At 39.4% G+C, this 19,666-nt stretch overlaps 4 gene segments (V, D, J or C); 3 read left to right on the top strand and 1 right to left on the bottom strand.

Annotated features, from left to right (window-relative positions):
- Nucleotides 1-804: 804 nt before the first annotated feature.
- LOC136694850 (immunoglobulin kappa variable 4-1-like) lies at nucleotides 805-3,284 on the top strand. The segment is given in 4 exon segments: nucleotides 805-853; nucleotides 1,130-1,411; nucleotides 2,526-2,535; nucleotides 3,164-3,284. Coding segments are annotated over 4 exon segments (462 nt in total).
- Nucleotides 3,285-12,063: 8,779 nt separating this feature from the next.
- Nucleotides 12,064-14,385, bottom strand: LOC136694849 (Ig kappa chain b5 variant C region-like). The segment is given in 3 exon segments: nucleotides 12,064-12,549; nucleotides 13,501-13,584; nucleotides 14,373-14,385. Coding segments are annotated over 3 exon segments (414 nt in total).
- On the top strand, nucleotides 14,369-15,334 carry LOC136695703 (immunoglobulin kappa variable 4-1-like). The segment is given in 2 exon segments: nucleotides 14,369-14,432; nucleotides 14,901-15,334. Coding segments are annotated over 2 exon segments (387 nt in total).
- Nucleotides 15,335-18,758: 3,424 nt separating this feature from the next.
- LOC136694848 (immunoglobulin kappa variable 4-1-like) lies at nucleotides 18,759-19,448 on the top strand. The segment is given in 2 exon segments: nucleotides 18,759-18,807; nucleotides 19,126-19,448. Coding segments are annotated over 2 exon segments (372 nt in total).
- The last annotated feature ends 218 nt before the right edge of the window (nucleotides 19,449-19,666 follow it).

Below are 19,666 nucleotides of genomic sequence, written 5' to 3'. Positions count from 1 at the left end.
CATGTAGAGCTTTATATGTTAGTAACAGAATTTTGTAGTCGATTTTACAGGCAGCCAATGAAGTGATGATAGAACTGGACTGATATGTTCAAATGTTCTAGTTTTAGTGAGGACCCTGGCTGCAGCATTTTGAACTAGTTGAAGTTTTCTTAAATTTCTTTAATAACTACTTCATTAATGTAGGTTGCTCGTTATGAACTACATCCACAACATTAATAAGTGCTTGTAATTCAGAATGTGTACATTCTAACTTAGCTTTGCAATTGCTGAATAAAGACGTTTAGTCTAATGGCCAGTGACATTTGCATCATGAAGATAAAAGAAACTGCTGTAAACACACAATATGCTCCTTGATATCTACAATAATACTGAATATCATTTGCTGTTTAATAAATATCACTGTAATAAAGTGGTTACTCTGAATGTGTGTTTAGTTGCCAGTATTCAACACATTTTATTAATACATTTATAACAAGTTTATATGCTCTCTTTCAAATAATATTAATCTTAAATAAGTGACTGTTAACTGCTTGTTAATACACTGCTTGCTAATAGTTAATCAACCGTTAAGAATAGACCTTTAAAATAAAGTGTTATCAAATATTTTTATTGTTATCATTGTTTCCTCAACCCAAATAAATATGATGATCTTTCCTCAGTGTTGTTAGAAAGATGATTTCCATAGAGAGGGTCCACTTTGCATCATGAGCCCATGCTTCAGTGCTCTGCTAGTGTTTATAGTCCTGTGAGTTTAACACTTCATGACTGAGAGCTGCTGCCCCACAAACTTCACCCACAGCAACCATGACTTTGGTCTCCATCTTCATCTGGACACTGGCGCTCTGGACGAGAGGTAGTATAACTGAACTAACACATATAATAATAAAAAAAAAAAAAAAAAAAAAAAAAAAAAAAACGAAAAAAAATCAAGCAAAATATAAAGTAATAAACATAACAATAACGTAAACCATTATTTATAAAAAAATTACTTATTTAAATTGACAAGCATATTTCAATCATTTAAAAATATTTTATTCATGTTTTCAAAAGTTGAATTGTACATATTAAATACTTATATTTTAAAATTTCCAATTTACAATGTGATTTTTATCTAATTTATGTTTCTCAGGATCCAGTGGTCAGGTGACTGTGACTCAGAGCCCTTCAGGACAAACAGTTTCTACAGGACAGTCATTCACCGTCAACTGTAAATTCAACCCTTCACCAGCATGTTCCCCTCCGTGTGTGGCCTGGTATCAGCAGAAACCTGGAGAAGCTCCTAAACTCCTGATCTACAGGACTAACACTAGACAGTCAGGTATTTCAGATCGTTTCAGTGGCAGTGGATCTGGATCTGACTTCACTCTGACCATCAGTAACGTCCAGACTGAAGATGCAGGAGATTATTACTGTCAGAGTGCACACAGTGGAGGAGTGTTCACACAGTGAAATAGAGTCGTACAAAAACCTCCCTCAGTCAGAAACTGCACTGCTGCAGCTGCACCCTACTGCAGGTGCTGAGGGGGAGGATGATACACACAATAACACACTCTGTGGAGGAGAGACACACACCTCACTAACACACACCTCCACACACAATAACACACTCTGTGGAGGAGAGACACACACCTCACTAACACACACCCCCACACACAATAACACACTCTGTGGAGGAGAGACACACACCTCACTAACACACACCTCCACACACAATAACACACTCTGTGGAGGAGGGACACACACCTCACTAACACACACCTCCACACACAATAACACACTCTGTGGAGGAGGGACACACACCTCACTAACACACACCTCCACACACAATAACACACTCTGTGGAGGAGAGACACACACCTCACTAACACACACCTCCACACACAATAACACACTCTGTGGAGGAGAGACACACCCCTCACTAACACACACCTCCACACACAATAACACACTCTGTGGAGGAATGTCTCCAACATGATCACACACACAGTTCAGTTTCACAGTTTGTTGAACCACTGAAAAGTTAATGATCTCTCTCTAAATCTAATGCTCTGTTTATTGAACTTGTAAGAGATGATCACCTCAGTTTCTCAGTAGAGTGTTCAGTGCTACACATGTCATATCTGCAGGTAGGTGTCCACTTCTGTCCACTGGATATTTATGGTGGTCTCCTGAAGGTCTAAGAGATTCCTACAGCATCCAGAACATTATCAGTCTCCTATTGAACTGTGGCCTGTGACCCTTGGAAGCTGTTGTAATCTGGTGTGACCAGTGGAGTTATGGAAAAGTAACCAACACATTCATCACCGCACAACAAACCTTTATTTTTATATTTAAAATATATATTTGGCTCTTTTTAATGTAGTCAGTTTTCCTATCAATTTGGTGCCATTTTTAAAAGCACAAGCAAAGTACCATTTCTTTTCAAACTATTGCTAACACAAAGCCCCTGGAGAACTCAGTTAACTCAGAGTCCAGATGTAGATGTGTCTCTTCTGTGTCGTTGTAGTGTGTAAATATGTTTTCAGACGGCGCAGGGTAAAGAATGTTCTTACAGATTAAGCAGCTGACAGTGGTGTCACTCTTCTCCTGGAGGCAGTGTGTGTACATTTATTAATGGTTTTGTTCATTTTTAAATCATTTTTCTAGGAAATAATATTGTGACGACAGCAGATCAGTTTGATTTTTACTGAATAATTAGCCTGAGAATGAGGTGAGTTTTTGGCCGAGTTCCCTGTCTCCACTCTCAGTGTGAACCCACCAGCCCTGACCCCCACCGCCCCGTTCACTGCACATAAAGATTCTAATCTAAAAATCATTATTAAAGTCATTATTGTCATATTTCAGTTGTTTGTTTCCTTTTAATTCCATGTTTATTATGATTTTTTTAACAGTTTCTGGTATTTTCCAGTTGTTCTCTCAGCACCACTCCTACCTCCTGTGGTTCTGCTCACTCGTGTGTTTGTGTGTTCACTCCCAGAGATGGTGTAAATACAGAGAATCAATTTCCTTAAGGATATTAATAAGGGTGACTCCTCCTCTTCTTCTCCTCACTGTGATGGAAAATGCTACAGATACCCCCCCCCCCTTTACCCAGAGTGCCTTGCTGAGGGTCTGGGTGCTGCTGTGACTCTAGTGTCCATTCTCCTCTTTCTGCACTGGTCAGAACCCCCTCCTTCACCTGTGACCTGTCCAATGTCCAGACCAGTAGTGCCCCCTGTGGAGAGGATCCAGACAGCAGAAAGAGAAGGATCCCTCAGACAGCTGCAGAGAGGAGGGGGATGTAGAACCACAGAACACTTCATCATTGGAGCTAATGAACAGAAAACACATATGCAGCATTAAACACTGTCTGCAAGCTCTGCTCCATTTCATTCAGTTCTGTTCATTCAATGGGATCCACTGTTACATTCACATGGTCCAGTGTGGACTACAAAGGCAGTCTTAATGGAGCACAGTTGGCCACACATTCCCTCAAGGGCCTCTCAGCACAGTGCTTGTAAATGTGTAACATCTGGCTCGTATCATTTGGTGTTGGAAGTGAATGAGCTAAATGCAGTAGCCCATGAGTAAATAAGGGACAACACTAAGCTCAACATTACCTCAGAGGAAAAGTTCTTCACTGATTTAAAGATGTGGTGTAAGAGTTTAAGGAATACTGTAAAAACTCTTCATAATGAACATTAAACTGTGTGTATTTACTCAGTAACACAGCTCAGATCAACTGTGACACTAGTATTAAATTACAGTTGTGTGGCTTCTGCTTATGAAAATATTTACATTTAATGTTCAATGAAGAAAAATGACTTTTTTGATTTCCCCCTTTTTTGCTTCCCCCCCCCCCTTCTTTTATTTGTTTGTTTATTTGGTAAAAAAAAACTGCTATTACAGCATCTGATTTTTTCTAGATATGTTAACGAGCATTGAAGTATTAAACCATGTTGTTCCTTCAGGCTAAGCCCAGCTGTGCCCCATGACTGTATAACGAGGGACTTCCAAACAGGTGTTAGAACCAAGTTCAGGTTTAATGATACAAAAATCGGTAGCAACAACAGGCCAGATCAAAACCATGAGATCAGTCCAAAGTATTTTGCATACAATCCAAAAGACACAATCCAGAAACAAAACCTGGGTGTGGGAGAAGTTCAGTGAAGATGTGGAAGAGACTTTCGGTCGACTCTAAGAAGAGTCTGACAAACCGTCAATTGTCTCAGGAAGGTAGAGCCATTTTCCACCAACACTGTATATGGTGAGATGTTGACCTCAACTGGGGATGTCATTGGCTGGTGGAAGGAATATTTCTAGGATCTTCTCAATCCCACTAGCATGTCTCCTACAGAGGAAGCAGAGTTTGGGAACCTTGGGAAGGATTAATCTATCACCCGAACCAAGGTGGTAAACATAGTCTGAAAGCTCCTTGGTGATAGGGCCCCAGGGGTGGATGAGATCTGCTTCGAGTTCCTAATGGCTCTGGATGCTGTGGGGCTGTCCTGGCTGACATGCCTTTGCAGCATTGTATGGATATCTGGGGCAGTACCTCTGGATTAGCAGATGGTGGTTTCCTTTTTAAAAAGGTAGACCGGAGAGTGTATTCCAACTATAGTGGGGTCACACTAATCAACCTCCCCATAAATGTCTATGCAGGTATACTGGAGAAGAGAGTCTGGCTGATAGCTGAACCTCACTTCCAGGAGGAACACTGCAGATTCTATTCTGGTTTTGGAAGACTGGACAAACTCTTCACCCTCGCCAGGATCCAGGAGGGTGCATGGGAGTTTTTCTTGTCTCTAAACCTGTGTTAGAGTGTTCCTGAAAAAGATTGCTGGTGCTAAAGTGATTACACTCACACTTGTCCAAGGCATGGAGCAGAAGAGAATAGAAGCTTTATTTGTCATTGTACATGGTACAGGGAAATGGTGTAATGTGCTTCTCAACAGAAATTAATCCAAAACACAACACAGATATGAGACATTCAGCTCAGTGCTAGCAGCATTATGAATTTGTAATTGGGGAGCAAAAATGCAATGGAGTGCAAAAACACATGCTAAAGAAATGTGCAAATATACATAGGTCCTTAAGGGTTTGGGTGGGGCGTGAACCAAGGGAGTGATGGATGTCACAGCTCTGGGGAAAAAGCTGATCCTCAGCCTGCTAGTCCGAGTTCTTATTGTCCTGTATCTCCATCCTGAAAACAGAGGGACAAACAGTCTATGTCCTGTGTGAGTGGGATCTTTGGTAATGTTGCTGGCTTTCTTCAGAAGGCAGCCAGCATACACCATGTGCAGGTCTGAGAGCGGACTTCCTGTGATCCTCCGTGCTGTTCTCACCACCCGGGTTAAGTCCTTTCTGTCCTGTGCTTCCATTTGTGCTGTTGTAAAAGTTCACTAGTAGCTGAGGTGGGTGTGGGGGGGTCCAGCCTACTTCAGCTTCCTCAAGGAGAAAAGTCTTTGCTGGGCTTTCATCATGGGGTGGGAAATGTTAAGAGGCCAGGTGAGGTCAGCTTTGATGTGGAGTCCCAGGTACTTAATGTTAATCCCAGGTACTAAATGAACAGATAGTTTCCATTAAAATAATTTCTGTCAAGATTTGTTGTATGTTAATGTAGATCTTGTGTAGATTTTGATTTTTGATTTTTTAGAACAAAACTGAGACAGATCCTGTGGATACTGCTAACCACTTGCTCACAGAGAAGAACAAGTTACGGTCAGAAAAACAGCTTCCACAGATTCTAACAGAAATCACACAGGAAATAATTCACAGTAAAGGACTATATAGTGTGTTACAAACATAGAAACATAGCTCACTCACTCATAGCAGGATCAACGCACACAAGGCTAATGGCCCAGATGGCATTCCCGGGTGTGTGCTGAAAGCATGTGCGAAGCAGCTCACTGGAGTCTTTACAGACATCTTCAATCTGTATCTCGCCCAGGCAACTGTTCCAACTTGCTTCAAAACCACGTCCATCATACCAGAACCAAAACACTCCAACCCGACATGCCTGAATGACTATCGCCCTGTAGCACTTACACCCATCATTATGAAGTGCTTTGAGCAACTGGTCCTGTCTCAACTACACTGGACTCACATCAGTTCACATACCGCAATAATAGAAGCACAGAGGATGCCGTTTCCATTACACTACATACTGTGCTCTCACGTCTGGATAATAACAACACATATGCTAGAATGTTGTTTGTTGATTTTAGCTCAGCATTTAACACAATAATCCCAGCCAAGTTAGTCACTAAACTTGTAGATCTGGGCATTGACTCCTCTCTCTGTTATTGGATTAAAAGCTTCTTGACCAACAGGCCTCAGCATGTTAGGTCAGGCCATACCTACTCCTCCACCATCACACTCAACACTGGCGTGCCCCAGGGCTGTGTGCTAAGCCCATTTCTCTACTCCCTCTTCACTCATGACTGCAAGAATGTTCATGTATCAAACTATGATCAAGTTTGCTGACGACACCACTGTGATAGGCCTCATCAGCAACAATGATGAGACAGCTTACAGAGAGGATGTAGAACATCTGGTCACATGGTGTACTGACAATAACCTGCTCCTTAACACCAACAAAACAAAGGAACTTATCATAGATTCAGAAGGGAAAAAGGTGGCATGCACGACCCCAACTATATCAGCGGGATGGCTGTTGAACGTGTCACCGGCTTCAAGTTCTTGGGAACACACATATCGGAGGATCTGTCCTGGACCTCCAACACTTCCAACCTGGTCAAGAAGGCTCACCAGCGCCTCTTTTTTTCTGAGGATGCTAAAGAAACAACATCTGTCTTCAGCCATTCTGGTGAACTTCTTTCGCTGTGTGATTGAGAGTATCCTGTCCAGCTGTATCACAATCTGGTTTGGGAACTGCACTGTTGCTGACTGTTAGTCACTACAGCAAGTGGTGAATACGGCCCAAAAAATCACAGGGACCTCACTTCCATTAGTTGAGAACGTACAGAAGAAACGCTGCCTTCGCCGAGCCGCCAGCATTCTTAAAGATTCCTCACACCCTGCTCATAGTTTGTTTGTACTCTTGCATTCTGGCAGGCGCTTCAGGAGCCTCTGGACCAGGACAAGTAGATTGACGAACAGCTTCTTCCCCAGAGCTGATTCCTTAATGAACTCTGTCCACCGATAACACATACTCATCCGTAATCTGGTTATTATATATATATATATATATATATACATTCTGCACTTACTGCTTGCTGCACTTTGGTAAGATGCTAAACTATATTTTGTTGCCTTGTACTTGTACATGTGTAATAACAATAAAGTTGAATCTAATGTAATCTAATCTAATCAAACTATGACACATCTAGCATATTGTCATTCAAAGCCTTGCTTAGCTTTGTCTTTACTTCATTAAAAATCACAACTTCTATAAAAAAAATCAATAACTAAAAAAATTCACAGACGCAGGTTCCGGGTTAAAAGAGAACAGGTTCCATTCTTTATTTAATCAGGTTAAGGTATTGACACATTAACCTGGGTAGGTCTAGGAAGACATACAAAAAGCATTTGTGAATCTCTTCTTTTTATACAGTATTCGGGGCTGATAACGATATTAACCCACCTTTTTCACACACTCCATAGGCCAAGCTGGATCCTTCTACAACCAAAAGACACCTTATTCTCCATGTACATATAAGGGCTTTCAGGTTAGCTCTTCAGACATTGTCTACTACTACTAGGTTCAAAAGAAAGTTTGTGTGCTTTTTTAGAAAAGTTTCTTATCTATACTCAAGGCCATTTTACTCTTTCCCATACTCCTTTTTCTCACAATTAATTATGTTTCTGTTCTTCACATCCTCACAGCTTTTGATAATCTCTTGACTAACACCTGGCTTCTGTCTGTCATCCCAAATACATCACATCCCTTAACTATTATTTCCAAATGATGTGATTTTTTTTAGGTTGCTGAATATTCATTATTTGTTATATTGTTAACAATGCTTTCATTATTTTCCAGCCATGTTTTTCCAAATAACAATCTCAGGCTTCAGGTCTTAGACCCCGAGCTGGTCCTTTCTCACAGCTGCCCTGTGTGCTATTAAAGCAAATTGATTACAAAAGTTTAAAAACTATCACTGTCTCAGGCCACTGCCTTTGGATCTAGCAGGTGTTTTAAAATAAGTTTTTGTTCTCATAAAAAGTGTATGTGTAATGTTTACCAGAATTCTGCTGAACTACATGGGCTTCTTCAGTGTCACTGATAAGCTTTCTCAGGCCTCACAGAGCACACAGACCAACAGTCTCAGAGAGAACCAGCTTTATTATCATTATTAATTATAGTATTTTAACATTAAACATCATTATTCTTTGTGTAATTCCATACTTAATACTTAAGTCAATATTTTAACCATTTAGACCCATCAACTGTTTCTGAGGAATGACACACTGCTAGTGCTACAGTGAGGACCCTGTTACTTTACCAGGGCATGGAACGGGTAGTTTACATTAACATATTAAACTCATGGACAATGTGATATAACAAATCTGCTCTGAAACCTGTTTATCCCTGTTTCTGTCAATAACAGATTTACATAATAGTTACTGTTAAAGCTCAGTGTGGTTTAAACATTGTAGATAGATTCAGTAGTCAGTGATTTACAGGGGCCTGAGAATATGTGAGAGAGTCATTTCATTCTTCAGGACTTCAGTGCTCAGTGGAGCTGCAGTGTGTGTGTGTGTGTAGGGTTGTGTAGGACACAGGTAAAGTTAATGTGAGGACACTAAACTTTACTCTTGAAAGACGTTTTTCAAATAAAAATTATTATTATTATTATTATTATTATTATTATTATTATTATTAATATTATTATTATTATTATAGTGACTGTGCAGAAGTAATTCAGTGTATGTTCATTTCAGTCAATGTGAATAGAGTTTGACAAAATTGCAATCTCAAATGATTTCTGAAGCTATACCCTATCCTAGTGCTACAGGGAGTTTGAACTGAAAAACTAAACTCATGGACACTGTAATTTTACATATCTGTTATTGCCATCAGTTGTTTTATGTTAATGCAGTTTAGTTAAACATTTGATTACAGGACAAAATGAAACCTGAGAATATAAAAACACTGCTCAGAACACAATCAATGAGGTTGGAGGAGGTCAGAATTCAGATACAAGGCATTAGACCAGGGTAGGGTAATTCATTTTACCAAGGGGCCACATGAGAAACTCTGACTGTTGTGAAGGTCCAGACCAATAGGTTAAACTAAACTTGGCTTAATAATAATTTGATCTCTTCATAAAAATTAGTAAATTGTATGTTTATGATAAGCTGCTACTGATTAGAGTAGATGAATTAGTCTATGAAAATATGAGGCATTGTGAAAATGGCAACATCATCACTATTTAATAAACACTCAAGAAAAATTGTGAACAAAATGTACATTTTGCATTAAATTAACACTGTACAAAGTATTATTGCCATTTTGTCTGTAGTCTTACTAACTCATTTGCTGTTTTTCAGTTCATTTTCATCTTGTTCAATGAGAAAAATCTAGTCTGCTTTTGGCTTGAATGAGTGCAGTGAAGTCTGGTTAAATTCTGAGATGGATATGTGAAGGACAGCTGACAGGTGATGGTCAGTAGAGAGGATCTGTATCTGGATTTGTTAAACTTCATCACTGAGAATGTTTGTTCACATATGTAGGTAGATCCAAAGAGAACCAGCATCTTCTGAGGATGCATTTAGTTCATTCATTAGTGCAGTCACATCAACATCAAATGCAAGATCTGCAATTCAGTCTGCACCTGAGAGCTCTGGGATGTCTTTGCCTTTCTTGTCACAAAACTCTGTGCATTTACCTCTGTGAAAAAGTCAGTCAATTGTTGTCCCTTTCATTTACCAAATTGCTGCCAGCTCCTAAGTAATCTCAAAGCTTTTTGTGATTCCGCGTACAAAGATGAGCAACTGCACAGGGTCATGGACATCACAGCTCTGGTCCAGACCCAAAGATAAAAAGTCAAACTGTCTGATTTCTTCTGCAGTTGTAGCTCCAGATTTTCTGCAATTTCCTCAGTCTTTCTCGCTATGGTTCACCTTGAGAGGGACACATTCTCAAATGCTTCTTTAGCAGAGAAGCATTTGGGCAGATTAGCGGAGCAATATTCACCAAAAACTCTTTAACAAATTCCCCATCAGAGGAAAGCTTACCTTTTTTTCCGATTTTGTGGGATATTACAAAGCTTGTCTTGACTGATGCTTCCCTGAATGTGTGAAACTTGGTAAATGTCTTTTTTTCTGACAGAAAGGTCAGATTTTGGCAAGACAAAAGTTTTGTTGCCTTGTCATATAATGCACCCAAAACTAGTTTACAGCCTCACCTGTGCTCATTGTTCGGTTAATTAGTGGGTGTGTATAAAAAGAACCCCAGCACCCCAGACCTTCACTTGAAATGTAACTTGACTTCTGACAACATGCCAAAATTCCATCCTGCGACCAAAGACTTGATTATCAAGAGGCTGAAGACCAGATCCATTGCAGAGGTGGCTGGCACCTTTAATGTGTCTCAGTGTCAAGTACAAAGAATTAAAAAAAGATTTGAAGAAACTGGAGATGTTTTAGACAAGCCCAGGTCTGGCAGACCCCGCAAAACAACTGCTCAGGAGGAACGTTCGTTGGTTAGAAAATCCAAAGCCAGCCCCTTTTCCACTACAGTAGAGCTCCACTAGGCCTGGTCACCTCAAGTCCCTGTGTCAACTAGAACAGTTTGTAGGATTCTGTCTCGAAAAGGCCTCCATGGTCGAATCAGTGTCCTGAAGCCTGCACTAAACAAAAGGCAATTAAAAAATCGTGTAGCATTTGTCAAGGCCCACAGCCTGCTAAACGGATGGACGCTGGAAAAGTGGCAGTAGGCGGAATTCTCAGATGAATCTTCAAGTAGATTACACCACAGCCACCTCAAATACTGCAGGAGACCTACTGGAGCCCGTATGGATCCAAGATTCACCCAGAAAACAGTTTAGTTTGGTGGTGGAAAGATCATGGTCTGGGGTTACATTCAGTATGGTGGTGTGTGAAACATTTGCAATGTGGAAGGCAATATCAATAGCCTAAAATATCAAGAAGTATTAGCTACCTCTTACATTCCCAATCATAAAATGGGTCAAATTTTGCAGCAGGATGGTGCTCCATCTCATACATCCATCTCTACATCAAAGTTCCTCAAGGCGAAGAAGATCAAGGTGCTCCAAGACTGGCCAGCCCAGTCACCAGACATGAACATCATTGGGCATGTCTGGGGTAGGATGAAAGAGGAAGCTTGGAAGACAAAACCAAAGAATCTTGATGAACTCTGGGAGGCATGTAAGACCTCATTCTTCATCAATAAATTGTATGAATCACTGTCGAACCGCATGGATGCAGTCCTTCAAGCTCATGGAAGTCACACAAAATATTAAATATGGCTCTAATAGCGCCACAACTTCATTCACCAATGTTATGAAACATATCTTTGTATTTGAAGTAAAATATTTGTTTGATTTTCACATTACTTTCTGTGGGTGACAAAACTTTTGTCTAGCCAAAATCTGACTTTTCTATGTTCATTAAATGATCAATATTTCTGCAGTGAAGCAAATTTATTTCCGTTAATTAAATCTCATTTGGGAGGATTTCAGCTTTAATATGATTAAATTCTAAAACCAATGGATGAATTTAAAGTCAGATTATAAGCTTTTGTTTCCACAACATGGATAAGCGACAAAACTTCTGTCAGGGACTGTAGTTACCACTGACCTCACATGGGCCGGTGGGGGAACAGCCAAATGCCCAAATGTGGCCGGTTCCATACAATGCCAAGGTCCTCACTAGACAGAATTTGAGAAGAGGGAGCCCTTTTAACACAAATCAATTTATTGATGTCAGTATCATTTTCTGGTCGTAGGCCGGTGAACATATATCTTACATATTATGATTAAAGAACATTTGGGAAGTCAAACTTTCAATTAGCACTGAGTTGCCAATAGGTTTAAAAAGAGCCAAAAAAATAACAATTACAGATCTTTAAAAGCTTTATTTTTACAAATGAACATAGCATTTTTGAAAGAAAGATAATTATTATAGAGCAGGAAACAGTGTAAGAGTGTATATATAGAGAGTGTAACTCTACTAAGCTCCTCCAAAAGCTGTTGTGAATATTTGAGCATTAATCAGAGACATTGAATATGAAGAGGAGCTCTATCAGCTCCAACACAGGTGTGGACCCTCACTGTCCAGTGCACTGATCTCTCTTCAGTGTTTCACTGACAGTAGTCTGGCCTCCTTTGGTGGCCTCACAGGTCACTGTCTTCTTCATCCACTCGTCCTTCTGGAGGGTCAGGGTGCTGCTCCAGCTGTAGAGGCCAGTGTCCTTCTGCAGAAGCCCAGGACTCTGACTAAACCCTGAGGTCAGAGGGTTTCCATCCACCTTCCAGCTCAGCTTCCAGTCTGAGGGGAAGCCCTTGTTGGCCAAACACACCAGTGTGGTCTTCTCCTGCCCCAGACTGGAGGAGGGCAGGACTGTGAGGGTGGGTCGGGTCACAGCTAGGAAACACACACACACACACACACACACACACACACATTCACACACACACACACAGTTTCATTTCCCTTATTTCTAACACAGCACAAATGACTTCAGTGATGCAGTAAAAATCACACTCTAATTACAACCTTCAACTCAACCACTTTCACATATAAACTCATATTTACAATTACATTCAGAGGAGGATTTCAGTTTCATTAAATATTACAGAGTTTTCACTTACAAACACCTACAGAACATTATGATTTCACCAGGCGTCCCCAAACATTTGCATATAACTGTTTTTCTAACAGAGCAGAACTGAGTTCAGTGAAGCATTAAAATAACGCTCTAATTATAACTTTAAACTGAACCGCTTCAAATATGAACTAATATTTACAATTACATTAATAGATACATTTCATTCAGAATACTTTTAAAACTATTTCTTTCATTTAATTCATTATAATTGTAACATTACACACATCCCATGATGTGAAAGTTTAAAACATGATTTGATTTCCTCCAAAACAGTGAATAGTCAATCACTAAATCAAGCTGCAGTCTCCATGTACTACGTCTTCAAAGCTTTAGAACAGAAAACACTGCTCATAATAACCTCCACATTGTGGCGTCCAGATGGAGACAGAACGGCTCTAATCACCCAACACTGACTCTACAATCCAGCTTTACATTTGATCTTTTTAAAAAGAAATGTCATCACTGAACACTTCACAGGAAACCTTTAGGAAATATTTGTATTTTAAAGAAAAGAAATCCAGTTCAGAAACAGGAGCTGGTGGTGAAACCTAAAGCTCCACACTCTCCACACTTCAGAGCAGTTCTAATTAAATACATTCACATTTGGATTATCATTTATTCAGAAGATCATCAAGTGCATCTCTACTGTTGTCCAGAATCATTTTAATTAAAGATTGCTTTTGAATAAAGAGTAAAAGTGGACTTACTTCCAACATCCAGTTTTGTTCCTCCACCAAAAGTCCACCACAGTGATACAAACTCGTTTACTGGCCGTACAAAAACCTCCTGCTCTAAACACACCGCTCTCTTCAGCCTTTACACACACTATTTCTGAACTAGAACACAATATTAATGGATTCTGCAGCTATTAATAATGGAAAACACTCCCAAACTGTAGAAGCTACAGATTCTCAACAAGGATTATTTTATAAACATTAAAATATCTAAACCCAGGACACACTTTGTTCTTTTGTATTTCCACAGCAGACAAACACTTGATATAAAAGTATAAAACTACATGTAGAAACATGTGTTCATCTCAGATTCCAATTACAATCACAGATACAATCATATCAACTAATATTAAAACCAGATCCAATTAATGACAATAATAAAAACATGCTCCACTCTCTGTGTTGGTGATTATATGTTCACTTTCATCAGAAGTGTTGATAAATAATTCAATCAGTAAAAATTAGAGCTGCTGTTGAAAAATGTTCAACATTCATTAATAGTTTAAAAGATTCTTACTGTTATCATTGTGTTTCCTCCACCCAAAAGTCCTCCAGCCCTGATCCAGACAGATGGAGCCGCAGTAGCAGCTGCAGAAAACCTCAAATGAAAGGCAGAGACAGTTAGAGTTTAGGATTTTAAACATGAGACTCCACACTGAGCAGAAATGTTTGATCAAACAATATCAAATAAATATGATGATCTTTCCTCAGTGTTGTTAGAAAGATGATTTCCATAGAGAGGGTCCACTTTGCATCATGAGCCCATGCTTCAGTGCTCTGCTAGTGTTTATAGTCCTGTGAGTTTAACACTTCATGACTGAGAGCTGCTGCCCCACAAACTTCACCCACAGCAACCATGACTTTGGTCTCCATCTTCATCTGGACACTGGCACTCTGGACCAGAGGTAACATAACTGAACTAACACATATAATTTGAAAAAAAAAAAAAGAAAAAAAAAAAACATGTAAAAAATGTAAATTAATAAATATAAAAAAAAATGTTATAGAACTGATTTTCTTCATGAATAATTCTGTCTGATGAAGGACTATTTTATTTTAAAGTTGGGATTTAGAGAGAACATATCTGCACATCATTTTAAATACATATTTAAAAAAAACAATTAAAAATAATAATAATAATAAAATAATGGAAAATTTTGAGTACCAGTTTAATCAGAGAATCATTGTAAAATACTGTTATTATTATAATGTTATATAATAATATATTATTTATAATTAATATTATTTAATAATTATATAATATTATTATATTATATATAATATTATTATATACTGTTGTTATTGTTACTGTTATACTGTTATTCACATTACTCTAAATGTATTCATTATTATACATTTATATTCACCTTTAGGGTCCAGTGGTCAGGTGACTGTGACACAGACTCCTTCAGTGAAAACTGTTTCTACAGGACAATCAGTCACCATCAACTGTAAATTCAGCAGCAATGTTGATACTTGCTATTCTTCAGGTTCTTGGGTTGGTTGTTTGGCCTGGTATCAGCAGAAACCTGGAGAAGCTCCTAAACTCCTGATCTACAGTGCTACCACTAGACCGTCAGGTATTTCAGATCGTTTCAGTGGCAGTGGATCTGGATCTGACTTCACTCTGACCATCAGTAACGTCCAGACTGTAGATGCAGGAGATTATTACTGTCAGAGTTACCACAGTGGAGGAGTGTTCACACAGTGAAATAGAGTTGTACAAAAACCTCCCTCAGTCAGAGACTGCACTGCTGCAGCTGCACCCTACTGCAGGTGCTGAGGGGGAGGATGATACACACAATAACACACTCTGTGGAGGAGAGACACACAGCTCACTAACACACACCTCCACACACAATAACACACTCTGTGGAGGAGAGACACACACCTCTCTAACACACACCTCCACACACAATAACACACTCTGCGGAGGAGAGACACACACAATAACACACTCTGTGGAGGAATGTCTCCAACATGATCACACACACAGTTCAGTTTCACAGTTTGTTGAACCACTGAAAAGTTAATGATCTCTCTCTAAATCTAATGCTCTGTTTATTGAACTTGTAAGAGATGATCACCTCAGTTTCTCAGTAGAGTGTTCAGTGCTAATCACCTCATATCTGCAGGTAGGTGTCCACTTCTGTCCACTGGATATTTATGGTGGTCTCCTGAAGGACTATGAGATTCCTACAGCATCCAGAACATTATCAGTCTCCCATTGAACTGTGGCCTCTGCAAGAATCTACATCGTTCTAGTCCACAGACCTACTTTTATATAATGAACACCACATATAGATAACTATAAAGAGTTAGAATGTGTGTCTGAACTGACAAATTCATACCATTCATAAATGTCAACAGAGGGACAAACATCATGCTCTTATCAATAGACGTCTTGTGGTCGAGTGCAAAGGCATTACTGATTATTTCGCTGTCCAGTGCTCTTGGACTCTCAGTGTTCATAGTCAACAGTGCCAGGTTACAGGTTCAAGAGTTCCCACTGCTGGTGCTCAAATAGTTTCCTTATTTCCAAGCTCTGACCTTTCATGGTCCTGCTCAGTGACTGCAAGAATTGCTTCTATGGTAAACATCAGGTTTACCATCACTCTCTAATCATTCTACACCTTCATTAGACTGATTAACATCAGGTTTGCCGTCACTCTCTAATCCTTCTACACCTTCATTAGACTGATTAACATCAGGTTTACCGTCACTCTCTAATCCTTCTACACCTTCATTAGACTGATTAACATCAGGTTTACCGTCACTCTCTAATCCTTCTACACCTTCATTAGACTGATCAACATCAGGTTTACCGTCACTCTCTAATCCTTCTACACCTTCATTAGACTGATCAACATCAGGTTTACCGTCACTCTCTAATCCTTCTCCACCTTCATTAGACTGATCAACATCAGGTTTACCGTCACTCTCTAATCCTTCTACACCTTCATTAGACTGATCAACATCAGGTTTACCGTCACTCTCTAATCCTTCTACACCTTCATTAGACTGATTAACATCAGGTTTACCGTCACTCTCTAATCCTTCTACACCTTCATTAGACTGATTAACATCAGGTTTACCGTCACTCTCTAATCCTTCTACACCTTCATTAGACTGATTAACATCAGGTTTACCGTCACTCTCTAATCCTTCTACACCTTCATTAGACTGATTAACATCAGGTTTACCGTCACTCTCTAATCCTTCTCCACCTTCATTAGACTGATTAACATCAGGTTTACCGTCACTCTCTAATCCTTCTACACCTTCATTAGACTGATTAACATCAGGTTTACCGTCACTCTCTAATCCTTCTACACCTTCATTAGACTGATTAACATCAGGTTTACCGTCACTCTCTAATCCTTCTACACCTTCATTAGACTGATTAACATCAGGTTTACCGTCACTCTCTAATCCTTCTACACCTTCATTAGACTGATTAACATCAGGTTTACCGTCACTCTCTAATCCTTCTACACCTTCATTACACTGATTAACATCAGGTTTACCATCACTCTCTAATCCTTCTACACCTTCATTAGACTGATCAACATCAGGTTTACCGTCACTCTCTAATCTTTCTACACCTTCATTAGACTGATTAACATCAGGTTTACCGTCACTCTCTAATCCTTCTACACCTTCATTAGACTGATTAACATCAGGTTTACCATCATTCTCTAATCCTTCTACACCTTCATTAGACTGATTAACATCAGGTTTACCGTCACTCTCTAATCCTTCTACACCTTCATTAGACTGATCAACATCAGGTTTACAGTCACTCTCTAATCCTTCTACACCTTCATTAGACTGATTAACATCAGGTTTACTGTCACTCTCTAATCCTTCTACACCTTCATTAGACTGATTAACATCAGGTTTACTGTCACTCTCTAATCCTTCTACACCTTCATTAGACTGATTAACATCAGGTTTACCATCATTCTCTAATCCTTCTACACCTTCATTAGACTGATCAACATCAGGTTTACCGTCACTCTCTAATCCTTCTACACCTTCATTAGACTGATTAACATCAGGTTTACCGTCACTCTCTAATCCTTCTACACCTTCATTAGACTGATTAACATCAGGTTTACCGTCACTCTCTAATCCTTCTACACCTTCATTAGACTGATTAACATCAGGTTTACCGTCACTCTCTAATCCTTCTACACCTTCATTAGACTAATTAACATCAGGTTTACCGTCATTCTCTAATCCTTCTACACCTTCATTAGACTGATCAACATCAGGTTTACCGTCACTCTCTAATCCTTCTACACCTTCATTAGACTGATCAACATCAGGTTTACCGTCACTCTCTAATCCTTCTACACCTTCATTAGACTGATTAACATCAGGTTTACCGTCACTCTCTAATCCTTCTACACCTTCATTAGACTGATTAACATCAGGTTTACCGTCACTCTCTAATCCTTCTACACCTTCATTAGACTGATTAACATCAGGTTTACCGTCACTCTAATCCTTCTACACCTTCATTAGACTGATCAACATCAGGTTTACCATCACTCTCTAATCCTTCTACACCTTCATTAGACTGATTAACATGCTGCTTTGGCTCCTCCCCCTCATTCTGAGCCTTCTCACCTGACAGTCGTAGCAGTTCAAACTGAAATCTCTCTTTTGACAAATCTGAGCACTCACTGCAAACAACTTCTAAATACAACGCCCCCTGTCTGCAGTCTTCCAGTTGGAGTTAGAGTATGACGCTAAAGGTCTGATTATGTTCTGAGATCCTGACTTTCTTTTATAAAAATGATGTGATTTGCTTTAGAACATGGACATGTGTTATATGCTGTGCATTGCCAAGAAATGTTGGAAAGAAAATTCCATATTCATTTCATATCCATTGTCTCATTTCTCCACAGAATTAAAAGCCATATGTATGTAACTGTTTCCTAATTTAGTTTTCTAAATCCAAACTGTAAAGTTTAATTAATGTAATGTGACTACAGATAAACAGACTTTTCAGTTATTAACTTTTTTGTTGGTCATTCAACAAAATGATTATTCAGTCCTGGAGAACCCAGTCTGAACTCACTAGAGGTTTGAAGATTTCCATAGAGAGGGTCCACTTTGCATCATGAGCCCATGCTTCAGTGCTCTGCTAGTGTTTATAGTCCTGTGAGTTTAACACTTCATGACTGAGAGCTGCTGCCCCACAAACTTCACCCACAGCAACCATGACTTTGGTCTCCATCTTCATCTGGACACTGACGCTCTGGACGAGAGGTAACACACATGAATATATGTATGTTTGTGTCTGATATAAAACTTGTAATTGTATTTGAATCTCATGGTTTGCAGTTACAGTGAACACATGTACATGAAATGAACAATAATATGATAAATAATATGAACAATTATTTAATGAAAACCTCTGAGTACATATTATTCGACAAGCAAATTTAATTAATCATTTTTTTTTATTATTGATATAACATAGCGTCTTTAGGTTCCTGAAAAGTGCTTTATTATTTTTTATTATTATTGTTGTTGTTATTATTATATTAACTTATTTATTCTATTTTTATTTACTGTTTCATTTAGCATCCAGTGGTCAGGTGACTGTCACTCAGAGTCCAGAAGTGAAAACTGTTTCTACAGGACAATCAGTCACCATCAACTGTAGAACCAGTAGTGGAGTTTATAATGGTGACCGTATGGCCTGGTATCAGCAGAAACCTGGAGAAGCTCCTAAACTCCTGATCTACTTAGTTAACACTAGACAGTCAGGTATTTCAGATCGTTTCAGTGGCAGTGGATCTGGATCTGACTTCACTCTGACCATCAGTAACGTCCAGACTGAAGATGCAGGAGATTATTACTGTCAGAGTTACCATAGCATCAGTGGTAGCCGGTTCACACAGTGAAATAGATTCGTACAAAAACCTCCCTCAGTCAGAGACTGCACAGAGACTGCACTGCTGCAGCTGCACCCTACTGCAGGTGCTGAGGGGGAGGATGATACACACAATAACACACTCTGTGGAGGAGAGACACACACCACACTAACACACACCTCCACACACAATAACACACTCTGTGGAGGAGAGACACACACCTCACTAACACACACTACTCCACACAC

The sequence above is a fragment of the Hoplias malabaricus genome, chromosome 4 (assembly GCF_029633855.1).
Source record: "Hoplias malabaricus isolate fHopMal1 chromosome 4, fHopMal1.hap1, whole genome shotgun sequence".
In the NCBI taxonomy this organism is placed as follows: domain Eukaryota; kingdom Metazoa; phylum Chordata; class Actinopteri; order Characiformes; family Erythrinidae; genus Hoplias; species Hoplias malabaricus.
Note: the sequence above shows the minus strand (reverse complement) of the source record. Positions and strands in the feature narration are given on the sequence as shown.